The 21,147-nt window shown below is 41.2% G+C and overlaps 1 protein-coding gene across 10 annotated transcripts in view; it reads right to left on the reverse strand.

Moving 5' to 3' along the window:
• Positions 1-18,611, reverse strand: part of LOC121535283 (LIM and calponin homology domains-containing protein 1) — a 146,052-nt gene extending 127,441 nt beyond the window's left edge. For all 10 annotated transcript variants that reach the window (XM_041842260.1, XM_041842254.1, XM_041842246.1 and 7 more), the window contains exon 1: positions 18,354-18,611. In XM_041842260.1, the coding sequence (XP_041698194.1) occupies positions 18,354-18,455 (102 nt within the window). In that variant the 5' untranslated portion in view covers positions 18,456-18,611. The remainder of the gene's footprint in view (positions 1-18,353) is intronic.
• Between the last annotated feature and the right edge of the window lie 2,536 nt (positions 18,612-21,147).

Consider the following 21,147-nt stretch of genomic DNA (forward strand, 5'->3'; position numbering starts at 1 on the left):
TTCCTAGATGCCCTACCGGACTCCCTCTACCTACCCAAGGATGTCGGAGTACAAAAATCAGTTAACCACCTAACCAAGGATCTAAATGTAACCTTGTGTAATAACCTAGATGCAGTTGCACTGCTAAAAACAAAATAAATGTGTCACAAGAAACTATCTCCCTGGTATACAAAAAATACCCGAGCCCTGAAGCAAGCTTCCAGAAAATTGGAATGGAAACAGTGCTCCACCAAATTGGAAGTCTTCCTACCAGCTTGGAAAGAAAGTGCTGTACAATATCGAAAAGCCCTCTGCTGCTGGATCAGCCTACATTTCCAACCTGATTGAGGAGAATAAAAAATAAAAAAATGTATTTTTGATACTGTCGCAAAGCTAATTAAAAAGCAACATTCCCCAAGTCAGGATGGCCTTCACTTCAGCAGTGATGTATTCATGAACTTCTTCGACAAAAATATCATGATCATTAGAAAACGAATTACGGACTCCTATGCGCATTTCTCCAAACCTCAGTTGTCCTGAGTCTGCACAGAACTGCCAGACCTCGGATCAAAGAAGACACTCAAGTTTTTTAAATCCTGTATCTCTAGACACATTCACGAAAATAGTCACAGCCTCTAAACCTTCCAGCTGTCTACTGGACCCTATTCCAACAAGCTACATAGGAGGGCCAAGCTACTTCCGGTGCTTGGCCCTCCTATGTTGAAAATAATAAACGGCTCCCTATCCTCCAGATGTGTACCAAACTCACTAAAAGCGGCAGTAATAAAGCCTCTCCTGAAAAAGCCAAACCTTGACCGGGAAAATTTAAAAACCTACCGGCCTATATCGAATCTCCCATTCCTCTCAAAATGTTTAGAAAAAGCTTTTGCTCAGCAACTCACTGCCTTCTTGAAGACCAGTCTGGTTTTAGACCCCATCATAGTACTGAGACAGTATTCGTGATGGTGGTAAATTAACTTTTAATGGCGTCAGACCAATGCACCCTTGTCTGTCCCCGTGCTCCTAGGTGTTAGTGCCGCTTTCGACACCATCGATCCCAAATTTTTTTTGAGAGATTGGAAACCTTAATTGGTCTATGCAGACAAGTTCTTGCCTGGTTTAGATCTTATCTGTAAGAAGATATCAGTTTGTCTCTGTGGATGATTTGTCCTCTTACAAATCAATGGTATATTTCGGTGTTCCTCAAGGTTCCGCTCTAGGACCACTATTGTTTTCACTATATACAGTGCCTTCGGAAAGGTTTTTAGAAATGTTTGCAAATGTATTAAAAATAAAAAACAGAAATACCTTATTTACATAAGTATTCAGACCTTTTGCTATGAGACTCAAAATTGAGCTCAGGTGCATCCTGTTTCTATTGGTCATCCTTGAGATGTTTCTACAACTTGATTGGAGTCCACCTGTGGTAAATTCAATTGATTGGACATGATTTGGAAAGGCACACACCTGTCTAATGTATGCACTCACTAACTGTAAGTCGCTCTGGATAAGAGCGTCTGCTAAATGACTACAATGTACAATGTATATAAGGTCCCACAGTTGACAGTGCATGTCAGAGCAAAAACCAAGCCATGAGGTCAAAGGAATTGTCCGTAGAGCTCCGAGACAGGATTGTGTCGAGGCACAGATCTGGGGAAGGGTACCAAAACATTTCTGCAGCATTGAAGGTTCCCAAGAACACAGTGGCCTCCATCATTCTTAAATAGAAGAGGTTTGGAACCACCAAGACTCTTCCTAGAGCTGACCGCCCGGCCAACTGAGCAATAGGGGGAGAAGGGCCTTGATCAGGGAGGTGACTAAGAACCCTATGGTCACTCTGACTGAGCTCTACAGTAGGCCTTTATCATAGAGTGGCCAGATGGAAGTCACTCCTCAGTAAAAGGCACAAGACAGCCCGCTTGGACTCCCAGAGTATGAGAAACAAGATTCTCTGGTCTGATGAAACCAAGATTGAACTCTTTGGCTTAAATGCCAAGCGTCACGTCTGGAGGAAACCTGGCATTATCCCTACTGTGAATTATGGTGGTGGCAGCATTATGCTGTGGGGATGTTTTTCAGTGGCAGGGACTGGGAGACTAGTCAGGATCGGGGAAAAGATTAACGGAGCAAAGCTACAGCTATCCTTGATAACTGGGGCGAATGTTCACCTTCCAACAGGACAACGACCCTAAGCACACAGCCAAGACAACACAGGAGTGGCTTCAGGACAAGTCTCTAAATGTCCTTGAGTGGTCCAGCCAGAGCCCGGACTTGAACCCGATCGAACATCTCTGGAGAGACCTGAAAATAGCTGTGCAGCAATGCTCCCCATCCAACCTGATAGAGCTTGAGAGGATCTGCAGAGAAGAATGGGAGAAACTCCCCAAATACAGGTGTGCCAAGCTTGTAGCGTCATATCCAAGAAGACTTGATGCTGTAATTGCTGCCAAAGGTGCTTCAACAAAGTACTGAGTAAAGGGTCTGAAAACATATGTAAATGTCAATTTTAAAATTAGCATACATTTCTAAAAACCTGTTTTTGCTTTTGTCATTATGGGGTATTGTGTGTAGATTGATGAGGGAGAAAAACGATTTAATCAATTTTAGAATAAGGCTGTAACATAACAAATTGTGGAAAAAGTAAAAGGGTCTGAATACTTTCCGAAGGCACTGTATGCTACCTCTTGGTGATGTTATTCGGAAACATAATGTCAACTTTCACTGCTATGCAGACGACACACAGCTGTACATTTTGATGAAAGATGGTGAAGCCCCAAAATTGCCTACCCTGGAAGCCTGTGTTTCAGACATAAGGAAGTGGATGGTGGCAAATGTTTTACTTTTACTTTTAAACTCAGACAAAATGAGATGCTAGTTCTAGGTCCCAAGAAACTCTGCTGTCGGATCTGACAATTAATCTTGATGGTTGTACAGTCGTCTCAAATACAACTGTGAATGACCTTACTCTGGCCCTTGATCTCTCTTTTGACGAATATATACAGAATATTTCAAGAGCAGTTTTTTTCCCCATCTTCGTAACATTGCAAAAGTCTGAAACTTTTCATCAAAGAATTATGCAGAAAAGCTAATCCATACTTTTGATTAAACTACTGCAATTCTCTACTCACCGGCTACCCAAATAAGGCACTAAATAAACTTCAGCTAGTGCTAAATACAGCTGCTAGAATCTTGAGTAGAACCAACAAATTTGATCATATTACTCCAGTTCTAGCCTCTGGCTTCCTGTTAAGGCTAGGGCTGATTTCAACATTTTACTGCTAACCTATAAAGCATTACATGGACTTGCTCCTACCTACATTGAGCTCCAAAAGTATTGGAACAGTGCCACATTTGTTGTTTTGGCTCTGTACTCGAGAACTTTGAAATGATACAATGACTATGGGGTTAATGTGCAGACTGTGAGCTTTAATTTGAGGGTATTTTCATCCATATCGGGTGAACCGTTTAGAAATGACCGCACTTTTTGGACATTTTAGGGGACCAAAAATATTGGGACAAATTCACTTGTTTGTTTATTAAAGTAGTCCAAAGTTTAGTATTTGGTCCCATATTCCTAGCACGCAATGATTACATCAAGCTTGTGACTATACAAACGTGTTGGATGCATTTGCTGTATGCTTTGGTTGTGTTTAGATTATTTTGTGCCCAATAGAAATGAATGATAAATAATGTATTGTGTCATTTTGGAGTCACTTTTATTGTAAATAAGAATATAATAGGTTTTTAAACACTTCTACATCAATGTGGATGCTACCATTATTACGGATAGTCCCGAACGAATCGTGAATAATGATGAGTGAGAAAGTTACAGATGCACAAATATCATACCCCCAAGACATGCTAACCTCTCACCATTACAATAACAGGGGAGGTTAGCATTTTTTGGGGGGGCTATGATATTTGTGCGTCTCATTTGTGCGTCTCACTTTATCTCTGATTTGGTGCTGCCGTACATGCAGTACCCACATGTATGCTACGGTCACAAGACAAAGGCCTCCTCATTGTTATGGAATGGTCTGCCAATCCATGTGAGAGACATAGACTCGGGCTCAACCTTTAAGTCTTTACTGAAGACTAATCTCTTCAATAGTTCTTATGATTGAGTGTAGTCTGGCCCCAGAGGTGCGAAGGTGAACGGCAAGGCACTGGAGTGACGAACCACCCTTGCTGTCTCTGCCTGGCCGGCTCCCCTCTCTCCACTGGGATTCTCTGCCTCTGACCCTATTATGGGGGCTGAGTCACTGCTTTGCTCGCGTTCTCCTATGCCGTCCCTAGGAGGGGTGCATCACGTCGTGCCAGGCTTTTTTCGCTATACTCGACTTGAGTGGGTTGAGTCACTGACATGATCTTCCTGTCTGGTTTTGCGCCCCCTCAGGCTTGTGTGATTAGTGGGCTATAGTGGAGTATAGCTTAGTGGGCTATACTCCGCCTTGCTCAGGGTAGTAAATTAGTGGTCTGTTGATATCCCTTTGGTGGTGTGGGGGATGTGCTTTGGCAAAGTGGGTGGGGTTATATCCTGCCTAGCTGGCCCTGTCTGGGGGTAATTTGGGATGGGGCCACAGTGTCCCCAACCCCCCTGTCTCTGTCTCCAGTAATAGTCTATGTTCCGGGGGCTAGGGTCAGCCTGTCCTATCTGGTGTAATGCTCCTGTCTTATCTGGTGTCCTGTGTTGTTCTGCCTGCAGCTATGGAACCCTGACCTGTTCACCGGACGCGCTACCTTGTCCCGGACCTGCTGTTTCGACCCTCTACCTCTCTCTCCCTTTCTCTCTCTCTCTACCGCACCTGCTGTTTCAACCTCTGAATGCTCGGCTATTAAAAGCCAACTGACATTTACCTCTGAGGTTCTGACCTGTTGCACCCTCTATAACCATTGTGATTATTATTTGACCCTGCTGGTCATCTATGAACGTTTGAACATCTTGAAGATGGCCATGTACTCTTATAATCTCCACCCAGCACAGCCAGAAGAGGACTGGCCACCCCTCAGAGCCTGATTCCTCTCTAGGTTTCTTCCTAGTTTCCTGCCTTTCTAGGGAGTTTTTCCTGGCCAGTGTGATTCTACATCTCCATTGCTTGCTCTTTGGGTTTTTAGGCTGGGTTTCTGTATAAGCACTTTGTGGCAACTGCTGATGTAAAAAGGGCTTTATGAATATATTTGATTGATTTGATTCTTGTTGGACGGCGTTGTTTTACAGCATTGTTGACAGGTTTGTATTGTATATTGGGATTGGATGCGAGCTGTTAAATGCTCTATGACAATCAAATGGTAGACATCACTAAACAAATAGCCTAAATGGATTGGCTAGGCTGGTGTTGGTTGCTGGCCAATATGAAATGGACTGAAGAGACCTCTGTCCCTGACACCAGGCCTGGCTGAGGGTGGAAGAGAGGCCTGATACAGTCGAGCGGAACAAGGCCTCTACTGTACATTACTGCCCTACTGCCACCTCATCATTATCACTGGGAGAGGAGGAGAAGGGATAATATTTCTGCAAAGACGATATGTAGATGCTTTGAATCTGAACGAACTATCTAGCAGATTTAGTAGTTGGTAGTTGAAACAGTTTGCAGACAATAGCTAGGTTTATGTAGATATATTCAGTCACTCTAGCAGTGAAAGTAGTTGCTGGATGCTGCAATTGATTAATGACATGTGATTAGTTAGTTGAACATCAGCTCATCTGTAGGTGACTATCCAAATAAAGTGAGAGGGAATGTTAAGAAAAGGAGGGATACTTTAGTTTTAAAGGTCCAGATTGAGGCTACATCTCTGTTTCACAGACACTCCTACTCAGAAATCCAATTCACACGCTGTGCCTGCATACCCTTCTGTTTAGTAAATATGCAACCTGGGAATATTACATGGAACAGGTTTACAACCAAACATCTGTAGCTTGTACATTTGTCACTCTATCGACGATTAATGCTGAATACTTGACCTGCCATACTGACAAAAAGCCTAAGGACTCATGGGAGGACATCAGGAAAACCAAGTGTTACGGTAAACTTGAACAAGAGTTACAACTTAATAATCCAGTCTCAGTCTCTCCCCGTCACTGAATCATCGGAAGCACAAACAGGTGGGACTGAGATTCCGAATCCAGTTCTATTGGGAATGTCTGGAACATCTTCACTATTCCATGTAATACATAGACTATAAAAGTGTACAAAAACAAATACAGGCCATTTATCCTATTCCCTGTAACCATTTCTGTGAGAACAGAGGGGGAGTTGAGGGTGGTGGAGGTATTGGTGTGCGTGTATACTTTTTGCATGCTGGTAGATAACTGATAAGCCAACCACGTTTTCCCCCTCAATGACACAAAGTTCTAGTCAGTAGCAATCTACTATTTCTCTGCAGAAGTGGCCAGTCACCCTTGACATGGAGATAGGCTAACACTTCATACAGTTGTAGTGACACAGACAATGAGAATGCCCAGAGGACTAGATGACTGATTCTGACAGACAGAAGAGTGAGAGAAGCAGATTTATTCTCCTGCAAATAATGCCTAATGGTTTTTATTTAATAGTCAAATGAATGAGATGTGCGAAGACAAATAGATGGTGTTGAAAGAGGGGGTTGGAAAAAATACTTGGCCATGATGACATTGGCTAGACATTGTATCTCTCACCTTATAATGAGTATTTCTCATCCCTACTTTCTCACACAAACAGAAGCAGTAACATTGTTGCCAGAAAGGATCAGATTGAATACAAAAGAGACAAGGTCAAGATGTTCAGCCATTTGCATGGCAGGAAGACATGCTCTGCTTCAAGAGTCTATTTCCTCTCAGCATTTGTACTCACTTTGAGTGTATCCTGGCTTTTGTTGCCTTTCCTCAAGGAGGTCCAGTCCTTGACCCAGAGTGCGAATTACGTGGGGCCCAGGAGGGTCTCAGACCCCCTAAATGCAACAAAGTCAAACTTTGAGGGGTCTCTAAATAATTTAACCATTCTCCTATTTGTTTAACCTCTTAAGGATCGAACCCTTTTTTTAAATGTTAGCAGTGTGTGCAAAGTTTCAGATTGATCCAGTGAAGCATTGCAATTCTGGACTATTTTGTATCAAGTCTGCCCAAATGTGCTGAATTGGTCAATTGATACATTTTCAAGTACATAACTATAGAGAACATACAAAAATGATATGGTAATACAAAACGTAAATTTACACACTCCCAGGAATGTCATACATGATGGATCATTAGCTTATACACACATTTTCACAGATCTAGATGGCCGGGCGGGGTGGGTCTGGAGCCAGAGACAGCAGGGGTTCAAACTGTAGAACATTTGAATATAAAAATTGATTTTATCAAACAAAATTATGCTACATTTTATCTCTGGGACCCTTAGGATGACAAATCAGAGCAAGATTACTGATTGTAAGTACATTATTTACCGTCAGAGGTGAATGTATTAAACCAGTTGTCGTGATAAGTTTTTTGTTGTTTTGCACTCTCCTCAAACAATAGCATGGTATTTTTTCACTGTAATAGCTACTGTAAATTGGACAGTGCAGTTAGATTAACAGAAAATTAAGCTTTCTGCCCATATAAGGCATGTCTATGTCCTGGAAAGTTTGCTGTTACTTACAACAGTCATGCTAATCACATTAGCGCACGTTAGCTCAACCGTCCCTTATCCGGGACACCGATCCCGTAGAGGTTAAAATGCAATTTGTAATTCTACAGTGGTAAATATTAAAATAAAAGCTTATTCCAAATTAAATGAACACCCCCACCTCTGTGTCATGGTAAAAAAAATAAAATAAAAAATATGTGGCTGCACTTGTCATCCCGGAAAAGTCCCTTATCTCAGCCCATTTTCAGGTGTCCCAACTTTTCTTTGAACAAAAAAGGTCATTTTGTCATCAAGAAAAATACATTGATTCAGGCTATAAGAGTGTAGACCCAATGACAATCGCCGAATGTCATTACACTTTTTGGTGTTTCTCTTTCCATTCATCAAATGGCGCGAATGCACAGTGAACTGTTTGGATGCTGGAATTATTTTGGAGTGGACGAACATGAGCAGGTAGCCTACTTTTTAAGTGATGTTTTTTACAATAAGATGACAACATCATGACTGGTTGTGTTCATGGCAAATTAAAAGGTACTAAAACATTTTTTTATGAAAAAATTAAAACGGGCACACATAGGATGTCCTGTGAAAAAAATAGAGACCCCCCATATGTAACGGTATAATTTGCACTCATCCTTGACCTTTTGTTAAGGCTTGTTATGACATTTCTAGAGCTAGTTTATTCAAAACATTAGCCACTACCCAATGCTAACAGGTTAACCAGCTAACAATGCTAACCAAGCTAACATGCACATTTATCCCGTCTGGTTTTAGTACACTGTGGGTAGTGTTGCTAACAACATTGAGTTTTCCAAAGCAGTGGAAGGGCTTCACTGTAGACCTTAATGGACCTGGGTAAGCTCATTATCCTACTGCCCTGCAACTTGCCTCATCCACTTTACGGGGGCAGATGGCGGAGACACTGATATCACTTAGCTACCACTTAGTGCAGCTAGCCCAAAATACAGAACTATGTTGTATAGTGGCCTGTTTTAGTAACATTCCCAGGTTGGGAAACTACTTGAGAATATTGATGTATTATCACAATGGGGTAAATCTTTCAATAACAATAAGAAAAGCAGTTGTCTGTTGCAAAAATATAGTATGGCACATATTTTGGGGTAAAACCAAAGTAGTGACACTGCACATTTTGCATTGGTTACCCAGACAAAGAGAGAATTTACACTGAAAGGGCTTTTTAGTCCAAGATGGCTTGGGGGAAGCGGTCTGTGGTGTTTCTTCATTTAAGTATTATAACCGTTGTTCTTTCATAGTGAAAGTCACTGGGCTGACATGGCGTCTGTCAGAGGCGAGGGCCAGTGGTGACCTGACACATCCCAGTCAGCTGAGGGATGATTGTGTCACTTTCCAGAGCTGGTGACAGGGCGCATTATTGCCAGGGGGCGACTAGCTGGGGGCGACTAGCTGGGGGAGAGTTGGTGTATGTATGAAAGAGATGGGGGGATTCAGGAGCTTAGGAATGTTGGGGTGGGTGGGTATTGAATCGTGTGTGTGTATGTGTGTGTGTGTGTGCCATAAACAATGGAAACCACCCCAGCACTGTTCTGAAAGGAAACATTCATAGTGGGCGGTCATCATTTCTGCTCCTCTAGGCCTGTTTGGGTATCTCACCCTCGCAGAATTTCTACAAAAAGGACAGTTCCCCCCAGTACAACTAAGTTGTGTTGAGCCGAAAAAGCTAATTTCAATCAAATGGGTCCAAGGACCTCCAATGGTTAGGGGGGTAAGAGGGGTGTGACAAGAATGAAAGATATGTTGTGAATCAAAGGCTCATTGATAGAAGTGTCTAAGATAATAAGCGAAAGAGCAACTATGCTAGGAGTTGAACTTGAAGTTAGGCATGCAAATAACCCTATTAAGTTAATACTGCCTGAACTTTAGCCTCTAATGATAACAAAACCATTTGTTGGAATTGCACTGGAACCAGTCCTTATGTAGAAACATATGTGTGTATATCATTATCATATCACAGTGAACGCCCATTCAAATGTCACCCAAACTCCATAGGAAAAATAGACAGGGCTTCTCAAATTGGATTATACAGTAAGTGTGAGTGCATATGTTTTCTGTTGCAGGTAATGACACACTGTGCAGGTTACTTCAGTGTGTGTGTGTGTGTCTTTGCCCCATTGCAGACAGAGACACACTGCCAGGTTCCAGGGCCTCCCTCGACAGTCCAGAAAGAGTCCAGCTCCCATGAGCCTTAGCTCAGTAAACTAGGAGGCCATCTCAGTCTTATTAATGCCCCAATTAAAATCATACACACTACTGAGAGATCGCTCCACGTATCACTCTATCCATCCTTCTGTCTATACTGTCTCTCTGTCTATACTGTCTCTCCTTCTCTCTCTCAAGACAACAATTGACCAATTTTAACTACTGTACGATGATGACCCTAAACTGTTGAATAGGAAGTAAATACAGTGATGGCTGATTCAGAAGTAGGCCTATCTTTCTGCAGAACATCAGTTTTTTCGGATTCCTTGTCCCCTGCTTAGCAACAGGCCTCAGCACTAACTTCATTTGTGCCTTTGTTTTTGTACCCAGAGAAGGAGGCAGGTCACTTTGCTATGATGACAGGCCTATTCTGGGAACAAACCTAAAAGGTTTGAATAGGAGGAAGAACACCCCCATGGTTCAAAACAAAGTCCACCATTATTGTTCTGCTTGATGGAAAAATGTTTTTCTGTCATGTCTTACAGGAAACTAGAATTCCTCCCTGGTTGAAACAGTTCAAGAACGTTTGCTGGGATGATGGTACTATTTAAATATGTGGCTCAATTTGTGATAATAGCTAAATGATTTATGACAATGTCAAACTTTTTGATGTCCCAATACCATGGCACTGGATTTATGAACTGACATACAAAACAACAATTGACGCATCAACCCATTCTTTTAAACGTAAACTATTATATAAAATTATCGCCACAAAAAGAATGCTCAATATATGGGGCATTGAACAGTCATCCCTGTGCAGACGAGGAAACAAAATCAATAGATAATGTATTTTGGTACTGTCCTTCGGTGGCTTGCTTTTGGAGTCAGGTCCAGGAATGGTTGTTAAGTCATAATGTCTGTTTTCAGATGGATCTACAAACAATACTGATTGATCTGAAAAAACACAATCAATCAATGGGAAATATGATTATATTCTTAGGTAAAGTATATATTTTTAGGGCAATCTCGGTAGAAATGGTACAAATAGAGAGGTTCAAGACCCTCGTAACACATCACAGTAAAATATAAGGATGTATTGCAAAAGGAAATAGTAAAATGGTAGTGTAGTGGGAAAGATGGGTTAGTCTGTGGATATCTGAGGGTTGGAATTAAGATTAGGACCTAATTAATTTATTTCAATTGACTGATTCCCTTATATCTACACACAATACCCCATAATGACAAAGCAAAAACAGGTTTTTAGAAATGTTTGCAAATGTATTAAACATAAAAAATTGAAATATCACATTTACATAACTATTCAGACCCTTTACTCAGTACTTTGTTGGAGCACCTTTGGCAGTGATTACAGCCAAGAGTCTTCTTGGGTATGACGCTACAAGTGTGGCACACCTGTATTTGGGGAGTTTCCCCCATTCTTCTCTGCAGATCCTTTCAAGCTCTGTCAAGTTGGATGGAGAGCATCGCTGCACTGTTATTTTCAGGTCTCTCCAGAGATGTTCAATCGGGTTCAAGTCCGGGCTCTGGCTGGGCCACTCAAGGACATTCAGAGACTTGTCCCGAAGCCACTCCTGTATTGTCTTGGCTGTGTGCTTAGGCTCGTTGTCCTGTTGGAAGGTGAACATTCGCTCTGGAGCAGGTTTTCATCAAGGATCTCTCTGTACTTCGCTCCGTTCCATCTTTCCCTCGATCCTGAGTAGTCTCCCAGTCCCTGCTGCTGACAAACATCCCCACAGCATGATGTTGCCACCACCATGCTTCACCGTAGGGATGGTGCCAGGTTTTCTCCAGACGTGACACTTGGCATTCAGGCCAAATAGTTCAATCTTGGTTTCAGCAGACTTAAGGTGCCTTTTGGCAAACTCCAAGCGGGCTGTCATGTACCTTTTACTGAGGAGTGGCTTCCGTCTGGCCACTCTACCATAAAGGCCTGATTGGTGGAGTGCTGCAAAGATGGTTGTCCTTCTCCCATCTCCACAGAGGCACTCTGGAGCACTGTCAGAGTGACCATCGGGTTCTTGGTCACCTCCCTGACCAAGGCCCTTCTCTGATTGTTCAGTTTGGCCGGGCGGCCAGCTCTAGGAAGAGTCTTGGTGGTTGCTGTAATGAATACTCAGGGAGAAAAAGGTATAGATTCACGCGCAGAGTGCGGCAGGTGTTTATTTCGCCTTCGCAGAAGGCAGGAATCGTGGTCACAGGCAGGCAATGGTCATACACAGGTAGGCAAACAAGCAGGTGAATCAAAACTAGGACTGAAGACTATAACTGGTTCTCACAAACGAGCTAGGAAAAGGCTTAGTAGAGTCAAAATGAACAATACCTCACAAGGCACAAACAGAATGAACTGAACTAAATAAGGAGCTGATGAGACCAGGTGAGTAACTAACACAGGTGAAATCAATGAACAAAAATGAAAGATAGGGCTACGTTCAAGAACACAAAGAAACAGGGCTACGTTCAAGAACACAAGATTGACTAAGAAAATAAATACAGAACCTTACAGTTGCAAACTTCTCCCATTTAAATGATGGAGGCCACTGTGTTCTTGGGGACCTTCAATGGTACAGAAATGTTTTGGTACCCTTCCCCAGATCTGTGCCTCGGCACAATCCTGTCTTGGAGCTCTACGGACAAATCCTTCGAACTCATGGCTTGGTTTTTGCTCTGACAAGCACTGTCAACTTTGGGACCTTATACAGACAGGTGTGTGCCTTTCCAAATCATGTCCAATCAATTGAATTTACCACAGGTGGACTCAAATCAAGTTGTAGAAACATCTCACAGATGATCAATGGAATAAGGATGCACATGAGCACAATTTCAAGTCTCAAAGCAAAGGGTCTGAATACTTATGTAAGTAAGGTATTTCAGTTTTTAATTTTTTATACATTTGCTAAAATTTCTAAAAACATGTTTTCACTGTCATTATGGGGTATTGTTTGTAGATTTACGAGGAAAACAATAAATTGTATCAATTTTAGAATAAGGCTGTAACGTTACAAAATGTGGAAAAAGTCAAGAGGTCTGAATACTTTCCAAATGCACTGTATGTGTACATATATACTTTCAAAATGCACTGTATGTGTACAATATATATATATATATATATATATATATATATATATATATATATATATATATATATATATATGTACACATACAGTGCATTCGGAAAGTATTCAGACCTCTTGACTTTTTCCACATTTTGTTACGTTGAAGCCTTATTTATTCAATGTTAATGTTTTACACTAAGTCCTCCAACTAGCAGAGAAGGGGATAGGGGTACAATAAAAAAATCACTGATCTCAATGCAATTTACTAAAATACCCCGTATTTCAGTATACATATAAGTACTGTAATTAAATGCTTGTATTTTCAAAATTCAAAGTGGACTTAAACGTAACAAATTGACTTTCAAAATGTATACCGTTGGTCATATTGGTGTATTAGAATGTGGATATTTGTTGTTGTAAGGTATTTTAGTGCCTTCGGAAAGTATTCAGACCCCTTGAATCTTTCCACATTTTGTTACGTTACAGCCTAAAATTGATTAAATAAATTTAAATCCTGTGCAATCTACACACAATACCCCATAATGACAAAGCAAAAACAGGTTTTTAGAAATGTTTGCTAATTTATTACAAATAAAAAACAGAAATACCTCATTTACATAAGTATACAGACCCTTTGCTATGAGACTCGAAATTGATCTCAGGTGCATCCTGTTTTCATTGATTACCATTGAGATGTTTCTACAACTTGGGGCGGCAGGTAGCTTAGTGGTTAAGAGCGTTGTGCCAGTAAACGAAAGGTCGCTGGTTCTAATCCCCGAGCCGACTAGGTGAAAAACCTGTCGATGTGCCCTTGAGCAAGGCACTTAACCCTAATTGCTCCTGTAAGTTGCTCTGGATAAGAGCGTCTGCTAAATGACCAATTTATTTATTGATTGGAGTCCAACTGTGGTAAATTCAATTGATTGGACATTATTTGGAAAGACACACATGTCTGTATAAGGTCCTACAGTTGACAGTGCATGTCAGAGCAAAAACCAAGCCATGGGGCCGAAGGAATTGTCCATAGAGCTCCGAGACAGGATTGTGTCGAGGCACAGATCTGGGGAAGGGTATCAAAAAATGTCTGCAGCATTGAAGGTCCCCAAGAACCCAGTGGCTGCCATCATTCTTAAATGGAAGAAGTTTGGAACCACCAAGACTCTTCCTAGAGCTGGCCACCCAGCCAAACTGAGCAATCGGGGGAGAAGGGCCTTGGTCAGGGAGGTGACCCAGAACCAGATGGTCACTCTGACAGAGCTCTAGAGTTCCTCTGTCGAGATGGGAGAACATTCCAGAAGGACAACCATCTCTGCAGCACTCCACCAATCAGGCCTTTATGGTAGAGTGGCCAGACGGAAGCCACTCCTCAGTAAAAGGCACATGACAGCCCGCTTGGAGTTTGCCAAAAGGCACCTAAAGACTCTCAGATTATGAGAAACAAGAGTCTCTGGTCTGCTGAAACCAACTTTGAACTCTTTGGCCTGAATGCCAAGTGTCACGTCTGGAAGAAACCTGGTACCATCCCTACGGTGAAACATGGTGGTGGCAGCATCATGCTGTTGGGATGTTTGTCAGCGGCAGGGACTGGGAGACTAGTCAGGATCGAGGGAAAGATGAACAGAGCAAAGTACAGAGCGATCCTTGATGAAAACCTGTTCCAGAGCGCTCAGGACCTCAGACTGGGGCGAAGGTTCACCTTCCAACAGGACAACGACATTAAGCACACAGCCAAGACAACACAGGAGTGGCTTCGGGACAAGTCTCTGAATGTCCTTGAGTGACCCAGTCAGAGCCCGGACTTGAACCCGATCGTACATCACGTGAGAGACCTGAAAATAGCTGTGCAGCGATGCTCCCCATCCAACCTGACAGAGCTTGAGAGGATCTGCAGAGAAGAATGGGAGAAACTCCCCAAATACCGGTGTGCCAAGCTTGTAGCATCATACCCAAGAAGATTCGATGCTATAATCGCTGCCGAAGGTGCTTCAACAAAGTACTGAGTAAAGGGTCTGAATACTTATGTAAATGTGATATTTCCATTTTTTTTCCAATTTAGGCTAATGTGGCTAGTTTGTAAAAAAATATATATATATATATGTAACCAGAAATGAATTAGCAGAATGTTACATAATGCGGATAGAACATAAATCTGTGGGAAATGGAATTTATTCAAGATCAAAATTAAGAAATGTTTGTTCTCCCCTGAACAGCTGAACATATCTACAGCACCAGGAAGTGTTTTTTTCATACTCACTCCCACCAACACCCATTGTATAAAGGTTCTCTTTATAATACATTATAATAATAATAATAATAATAGTATACCTTCATATGAAAAAACGTATTTTCATTATTCAATCCATCCAAGCCCAAATAGAACCCTAGCTTCTCCTCCCTATACACTTGTGGACATCTGTGAGGTTTGGATAGGAATAGGTAAGCAACATGGCTAATAGCTCCGTCTTGTCCTCTGACACTTAGCGTAAATGTTGTCATATTGCTTGTCATACACTTATCCCATCCTTTCAGATCTACAAATGTGCCTTGGGTTTAGGGCTAGGGGTTGATTTGGGATTTAGAAAATATGTATGTACAGACGTTGCAAAACAGCCTTAGGGAGAATTGGGGGGGATTAGGGTTAGAGGTATTAGCGGGGGGTGTTGGGACCCATGCCTGTGTGTTTATCCTCTGGTTGTCATGACATTGCCAAATACAAATGGAATGGCGGCGACGTTCCTAGCGTGACTAAATCAACAGGTTCTTTTCCGGAGCTTCAGAGCGTTGGGAAGCATTCCCAAACCCTCCAGCACCTTGTTATTCCCATTATCCCTCTTCCCTGTCTGGTCTCTGTGTTCTCTGTCTGTTTCTGGCTTTCCATAACAGACACAGACTGTCACTCAGTCTGGCCCCCCTGTGACGCTAATACAGTGTCGTCTTTCCACTAAACTCTAGCTCACTCAGTATGCCACTCACTTTTAAACTGAAATGTATACAACAGTAGATAAAAACAGCAATAATTATTATTATTATTATACATATTGTGTAGAGCTTTTCAAAGACCCAAATGTTTAGATAAGACCAATGATAAGTGATGTACTTGGTTGGGTTGTATAAAAAAGACATGGACCAAAATTAGAAAACAGTTAAAGGAATCCCCTCCATGACTTTTGAAGTGCTATCTGCAGCTTCATCAGCCAATAGTGAACCCAAGCATGTTGTCACCACTAACAGTAGTTTTCCCTATAGATCAATCAATGATTGTGTATCAGGGGTGCGGCGCGGTGACTTATCATCAGAAATCAGAGTTTAATAAAGTTAATAAATCACATTTGCATTATCAACAAGTAGCCTATAATAACAACCCCAATGTTTCAACACGATCAGGATATTTGCCTATTACATTCATGGATATCATCTGAATGGTATCACCCAATCACAAGTGGATGATATCACTTTCCATTTCAGCCTATCACAATGGAACACACTCACAGTATTGTTGCAGAAGGCAACGCAAAATGCCCGGGCTGAGTGAGAGAAGGGGAAAATTGTATTTTCAGTCAGTCAATGGAGAAGTGAAAATTTTTAAAGTAAAAACAAAGGACTGAGCAAAGAAAAAAGTATGGTTGTTCAAGAGAGAAGGCCATTTTTCTAATCTGTCTAACCAAACTAATTTGTTGAATGTGTGCCTTTAAAATAGTATTCATGTTTTTGATGTTTGTGTTTGTCTAAAGTCAATTAAAATATGTAAAATAAAATTAATAATTAATAATAATCATAACAGCATGTAACATATCATATCCTTATCCACTTTGAGTTGAGTCATTTAGTGGAAATGTGGATCGGAGGCTCTAATTTGGAGAGATCTCGAGATGGGCGGTTTCGTCCTACCTTTCACAGGGGGAGGTGTCAAAAGGCTGACCAACCTTTTTATTGGCTGGGAAACACCCTGGGTAACACCCTGTGGCTATAGTACAAGTCAATCTTCACAACAATTATGCCCTCATCAAAGCGCTACAGTATATCTGTCTGGAGCTCAGAGTAGCCTAAGCGCCATCATTCCCAGTGTCTCTGACAAGGTGCTGACAGATAAGTAACTGCAGTCAATTTAAATTCAAATGTATTGCATATTTTACAGGTGTAAATACTCTATCTAAGGCAGTTCATCTAAGTTAATCTATTTATCAAGACAAAATGTACAATTGGTAGGCTTCAATCAGAGTGCTAACACTTTACATTAAGGTACGCTTAAAAAGATAAGTAGTTGATAACTATAAGCCTGTTCATTAGCATATTAGTTTAGATCAAGTTTATAAATCTGTAATAAACAGTTACAGTACATTGGTTGGAATTGTGTGCCTGCAAGTATACCGTAATGTAAAGTGTTACTGTGAGAGCTACCCCAAGGCCTAACACTCAGCCACACAAACATGGCTAAGAAATATAACTCGTGGCTGAGAAATGAAACATAAAAATGAAACCTTCTTCATTCACCTGATATCAGCTTTTGTTTGTTTGCTTCCTTCAGAAATCAGTGACCTGTATTAACTCTCAAGCCCCCCAAGGGAACCCAGTGACAGACAGCAGGTGTGTGTGGGTAATGAGAGCAGTCCCCTTGTGGGGACAGAGAACAACAACCTGCCCAACTGTTGTTTATGCCCTCCTCTCATTCCACTGTGTGGCCCATTATCAGTCAAAGGAGACAGGGCCAGTAAATTCTGCTTTAAAGTAGGTTAACATGCAATTTGGCCCCTCCATGATATAGGGATTGTAATGATAATTGTGCCATGAAGTAAGCTAAAAACAATACATATGGAATGTAAAACTTGTGATAAAGTAAATGTCTGTTGAAAATAAGCTCATATGAAGGTGAAAGCAATTGATTTACTACAAAAGATTGGCAGTAGGCCTAGTCCTCTCCTATGAGACAAGGTGATATGGTGTGTGTGTGTGAGTGTGTACAGTATGTGTGTGTGTGTGTGTGTGTGTGTGTGAGAGAGAGAGAGAGAGAGAGAGAGGGGGGGGTAATTCTGAAAATACAGTAAGTGTCCAGTATAGAAACAAATGCCTCAAAAGTATTTAAAGTAGGCATAGTTTACCAAGCTTAGTTCACATCACAACAACCAAAAACAATGTGTTGAATAGAACAATGAGACACCATAATGCGGCCAGTGAATGCCATGATTTAAATTCTCACCGAACAAAAAACAGTTTGTGCGATTATTGTCCGCCAAGCTCGCAATGAGCCAAAAATCCATTCCACATGATGCATTCATTGTTTTCGACCAAACATGCTCCACAGCAGAGGCTACTGTTCGCAATGCAAGTGGGATGACGAATTAGCGTCTCTTTTACAACAGGTGACTAGGCAATAAAACCGGTTAGCGTGGTTTACGGTGCCTTTGTGACATGATAATATAATAACGGGACGGGACTTTTAGGCAAATTACAAGTCTCTAAATTGTATTCTGCAATGCAATAACGTAACCGTAAGAGTTTGATAAGGACAGTGACTCACCTCAATCCATTTCTGCGCTTCTAGAAACGCGGGCTCGGAGGCCGATTCGGAGAGGAGATGTGGCTGGTGTGGTTGTCCTATATCTGCAGCTGGACTTGCCATTTGCAAAGCTGCTCAGTGTTAAAATATATCAACAAAAAAGCAACAACTATATTGGAAAATCCACAGGCTTCAGCCTCAGCACCTGACCGTGAAAACCAGATAATGCCGTTTTTGTCTTGACTAGCTGTTTAGGCAGTCTCCTCCACTCTCCTTCAGTGCTCCTTCGGTTCTATGCCGCAAACCCGTGGCACTGCACTTGCAGCTACCAATGATTTATATATACACTAGATGACTATGGAGGCGCTAGGTTAACGTCCCCGTGCCTCCATCTTGGCACTCCCACACCGTATACTGTATTTTGGAAGTTATAGAAATGCATTTATTCATGTCTACATCTGTTTTTGTTACGTTTATTCTATACAGACATCTTAATGCATAATTGTTTATTATTTTATGTGAGCTAAACATGAAAATTAACACCTCTTCCCCCACAGGAGGCTGAAAAGATTTGGCATGGGCACAGCTTCTACTCCCAAGCCATAAGACTGCTAAATAGTTAGTTAAATAGTTAACCAATAGCTACCCAGACCCTTTGACAACTCTTTTGACTCTCATCACATATGCTGCTGCTACTGTTTATTATCTATCCTCTTGCCTATTCACTTTATCCCTACCTATATGTACATATCTACCTCAATTACCTCACACGTCGACTCGGTACTGGTACCCTGTGTATATAGCCAAGTTATCTTTATTCATTGTGTATTTATTCCTCAAGTTACTACTTTTCTATTATTTCTCTCTTTTTTTCTCTCTGCGTTGTTGGGAATGGCCCGTAAGTAAGCATTACACTTATAGTCTACACCTGTTGTGCTCCTGTTGTGCTGCCTCCACTACTCCAGCACCAATTCAACTTCAACATTTCAACGTCATCTAATCACCTATGCTTAGTCTAATACAGTGACAACTAAATGATCCCCAAAACTATTTAGTCTAATTAACGTGAACTAAATATGATGTGGCTGTCCATGGTACTGATTTCTGTGTGTGTGTGCGTGTAAGTAGAAAAAACATGTTGATTCACCCTACTTGTAGAGAAACGCCAATGCCATCCTTCTCTTTCATCTTGCCTAAACGGTCTATGACTCTGTCATACACTACACACTTTTAGTTTTTGTTGTCCTAGGCTACCTGACTAAAATGCTTGATCGCTAGCCTAACTTCCTTTCATTGGCAACAATGCGCCAGGCCAGCTAGTTAACATCAACCTACTACATCTAGCTACATGTTGAACTTCCATCCTCTCAGGACAGGGCACAATGTATGAATTTATGATTGGATCAGAATCGCTGTTATAATCATTGGCCAGTACGGAGAATTACGTAAAACCACAAGTCTAAATCTCCATCCATGGCTAATTTAGGAAATTGCAAGATAGCCACCGGAGGACAACAACACAACGTGATGCAACAATTCCCCAAAAAAATTATGTCAATGACATTTGGCTTCTGATGTGATGTGATTGGTTTGAAGCCAAATCCAAACTGGCTTCTTTTGACACCTTTTTTTTTGGTGTGCAAGGACCATTCACAGTTTAGCTCAACGCTGATTAGCTATTATTTTATATATTTTTTACCAAGGCAGTTCAAATGCTCACTGGCTTCCTTTGCATTCAATGCAATGTCATACTCTTTTTGACCAGACAACATCAGATAAATGGGCTGCACATATTGAGACAGAGGGGCGCTGTTTCATTCGTTCGGATGCTTTCTCCGGTGAGATACATTCAGCCTTTTATTTATGAAATACAGAGAGATGAAAGCAACATTATTTGGTATGTTTTTTTCTTGGTTATTTTTGGGGGGAAGCCTGGTTTCCCTTGGCATCCATTAATTTGCGCCACTGGGAACGAATCACCTTGCTCGCACCGCAATATGAATCGCACCAGTAGCTATGTTTCCATTAACTTGTCCAGTGATTTTTTGTAGACATTTAGAACGTTTGCATAGAAATTAGACACGACAATTGCCTGCCACGGTGCATTTCCATTGAACTGTCGTGTGTAGATAAAAACAGCTGGATGTAATGGCGTTACACCTTAAAAAAACACCCACTGGGCACAGATGTCAATTCGACATCTAGTTTTCATTTGCATTTGGTTAAGTTGTCAATTAATGTGAATTCAACATGAAATCAACAAACAATTTCACTGTGTCATTAGATTTAGGTAAAAAGTTGGGTGAAAAAAAGACGAAATGCCATCAAGTTGATATGGCATATCTGAATGTCCTTGAGTGGCCCAGCCAGAGCCCGGACTTGAAACTGATCGAATATCTCTGGAGAGACCTGAAAATAGTACAAAAAAATTAAGGATTTGGTCCCATATTCATAGCATGCAATGACCACATCAAGTTAAGCCACAAAAATATCATACACCCCCCAAAAATGCTAACCTCCCATGTTATTGTAATGGTGAGAAGTAAGTTGGGGGTATGATATTTGTGCGTCTGTAACTTTCTCACTAATCACTATTCACGATTCATTCAGGATTATCCGTAATCATAGTAGCATCCACATTAATGTAGAAGTGTTTAGAAACATATTCTATTCTTATTTACTATAAAAGTGACTCAAAAATGACACAATACAATATTTACTATTAATTTCTACTGGGCACAAAATAATCTGAAACACAACCAAAGCAAAGAGCAAATGCATCCAACAAAGTCACAAGATTAATTTAGTCATTGTG

Source organism: Coregonus clupeaformis, chromosome 2 (genome assembly GCF_020615455.1).
Source record: "Coregonus clupeaformis isolate EN_2021a chromosome 2, ASM2061545v1, whole genome shotgun sequence".
NCBI lineage: Eukaryota > Metazoa > Chordata > Actinopteri > Salmoniformes > Salmonidae > Coregonus > Coregonus clupeaformis.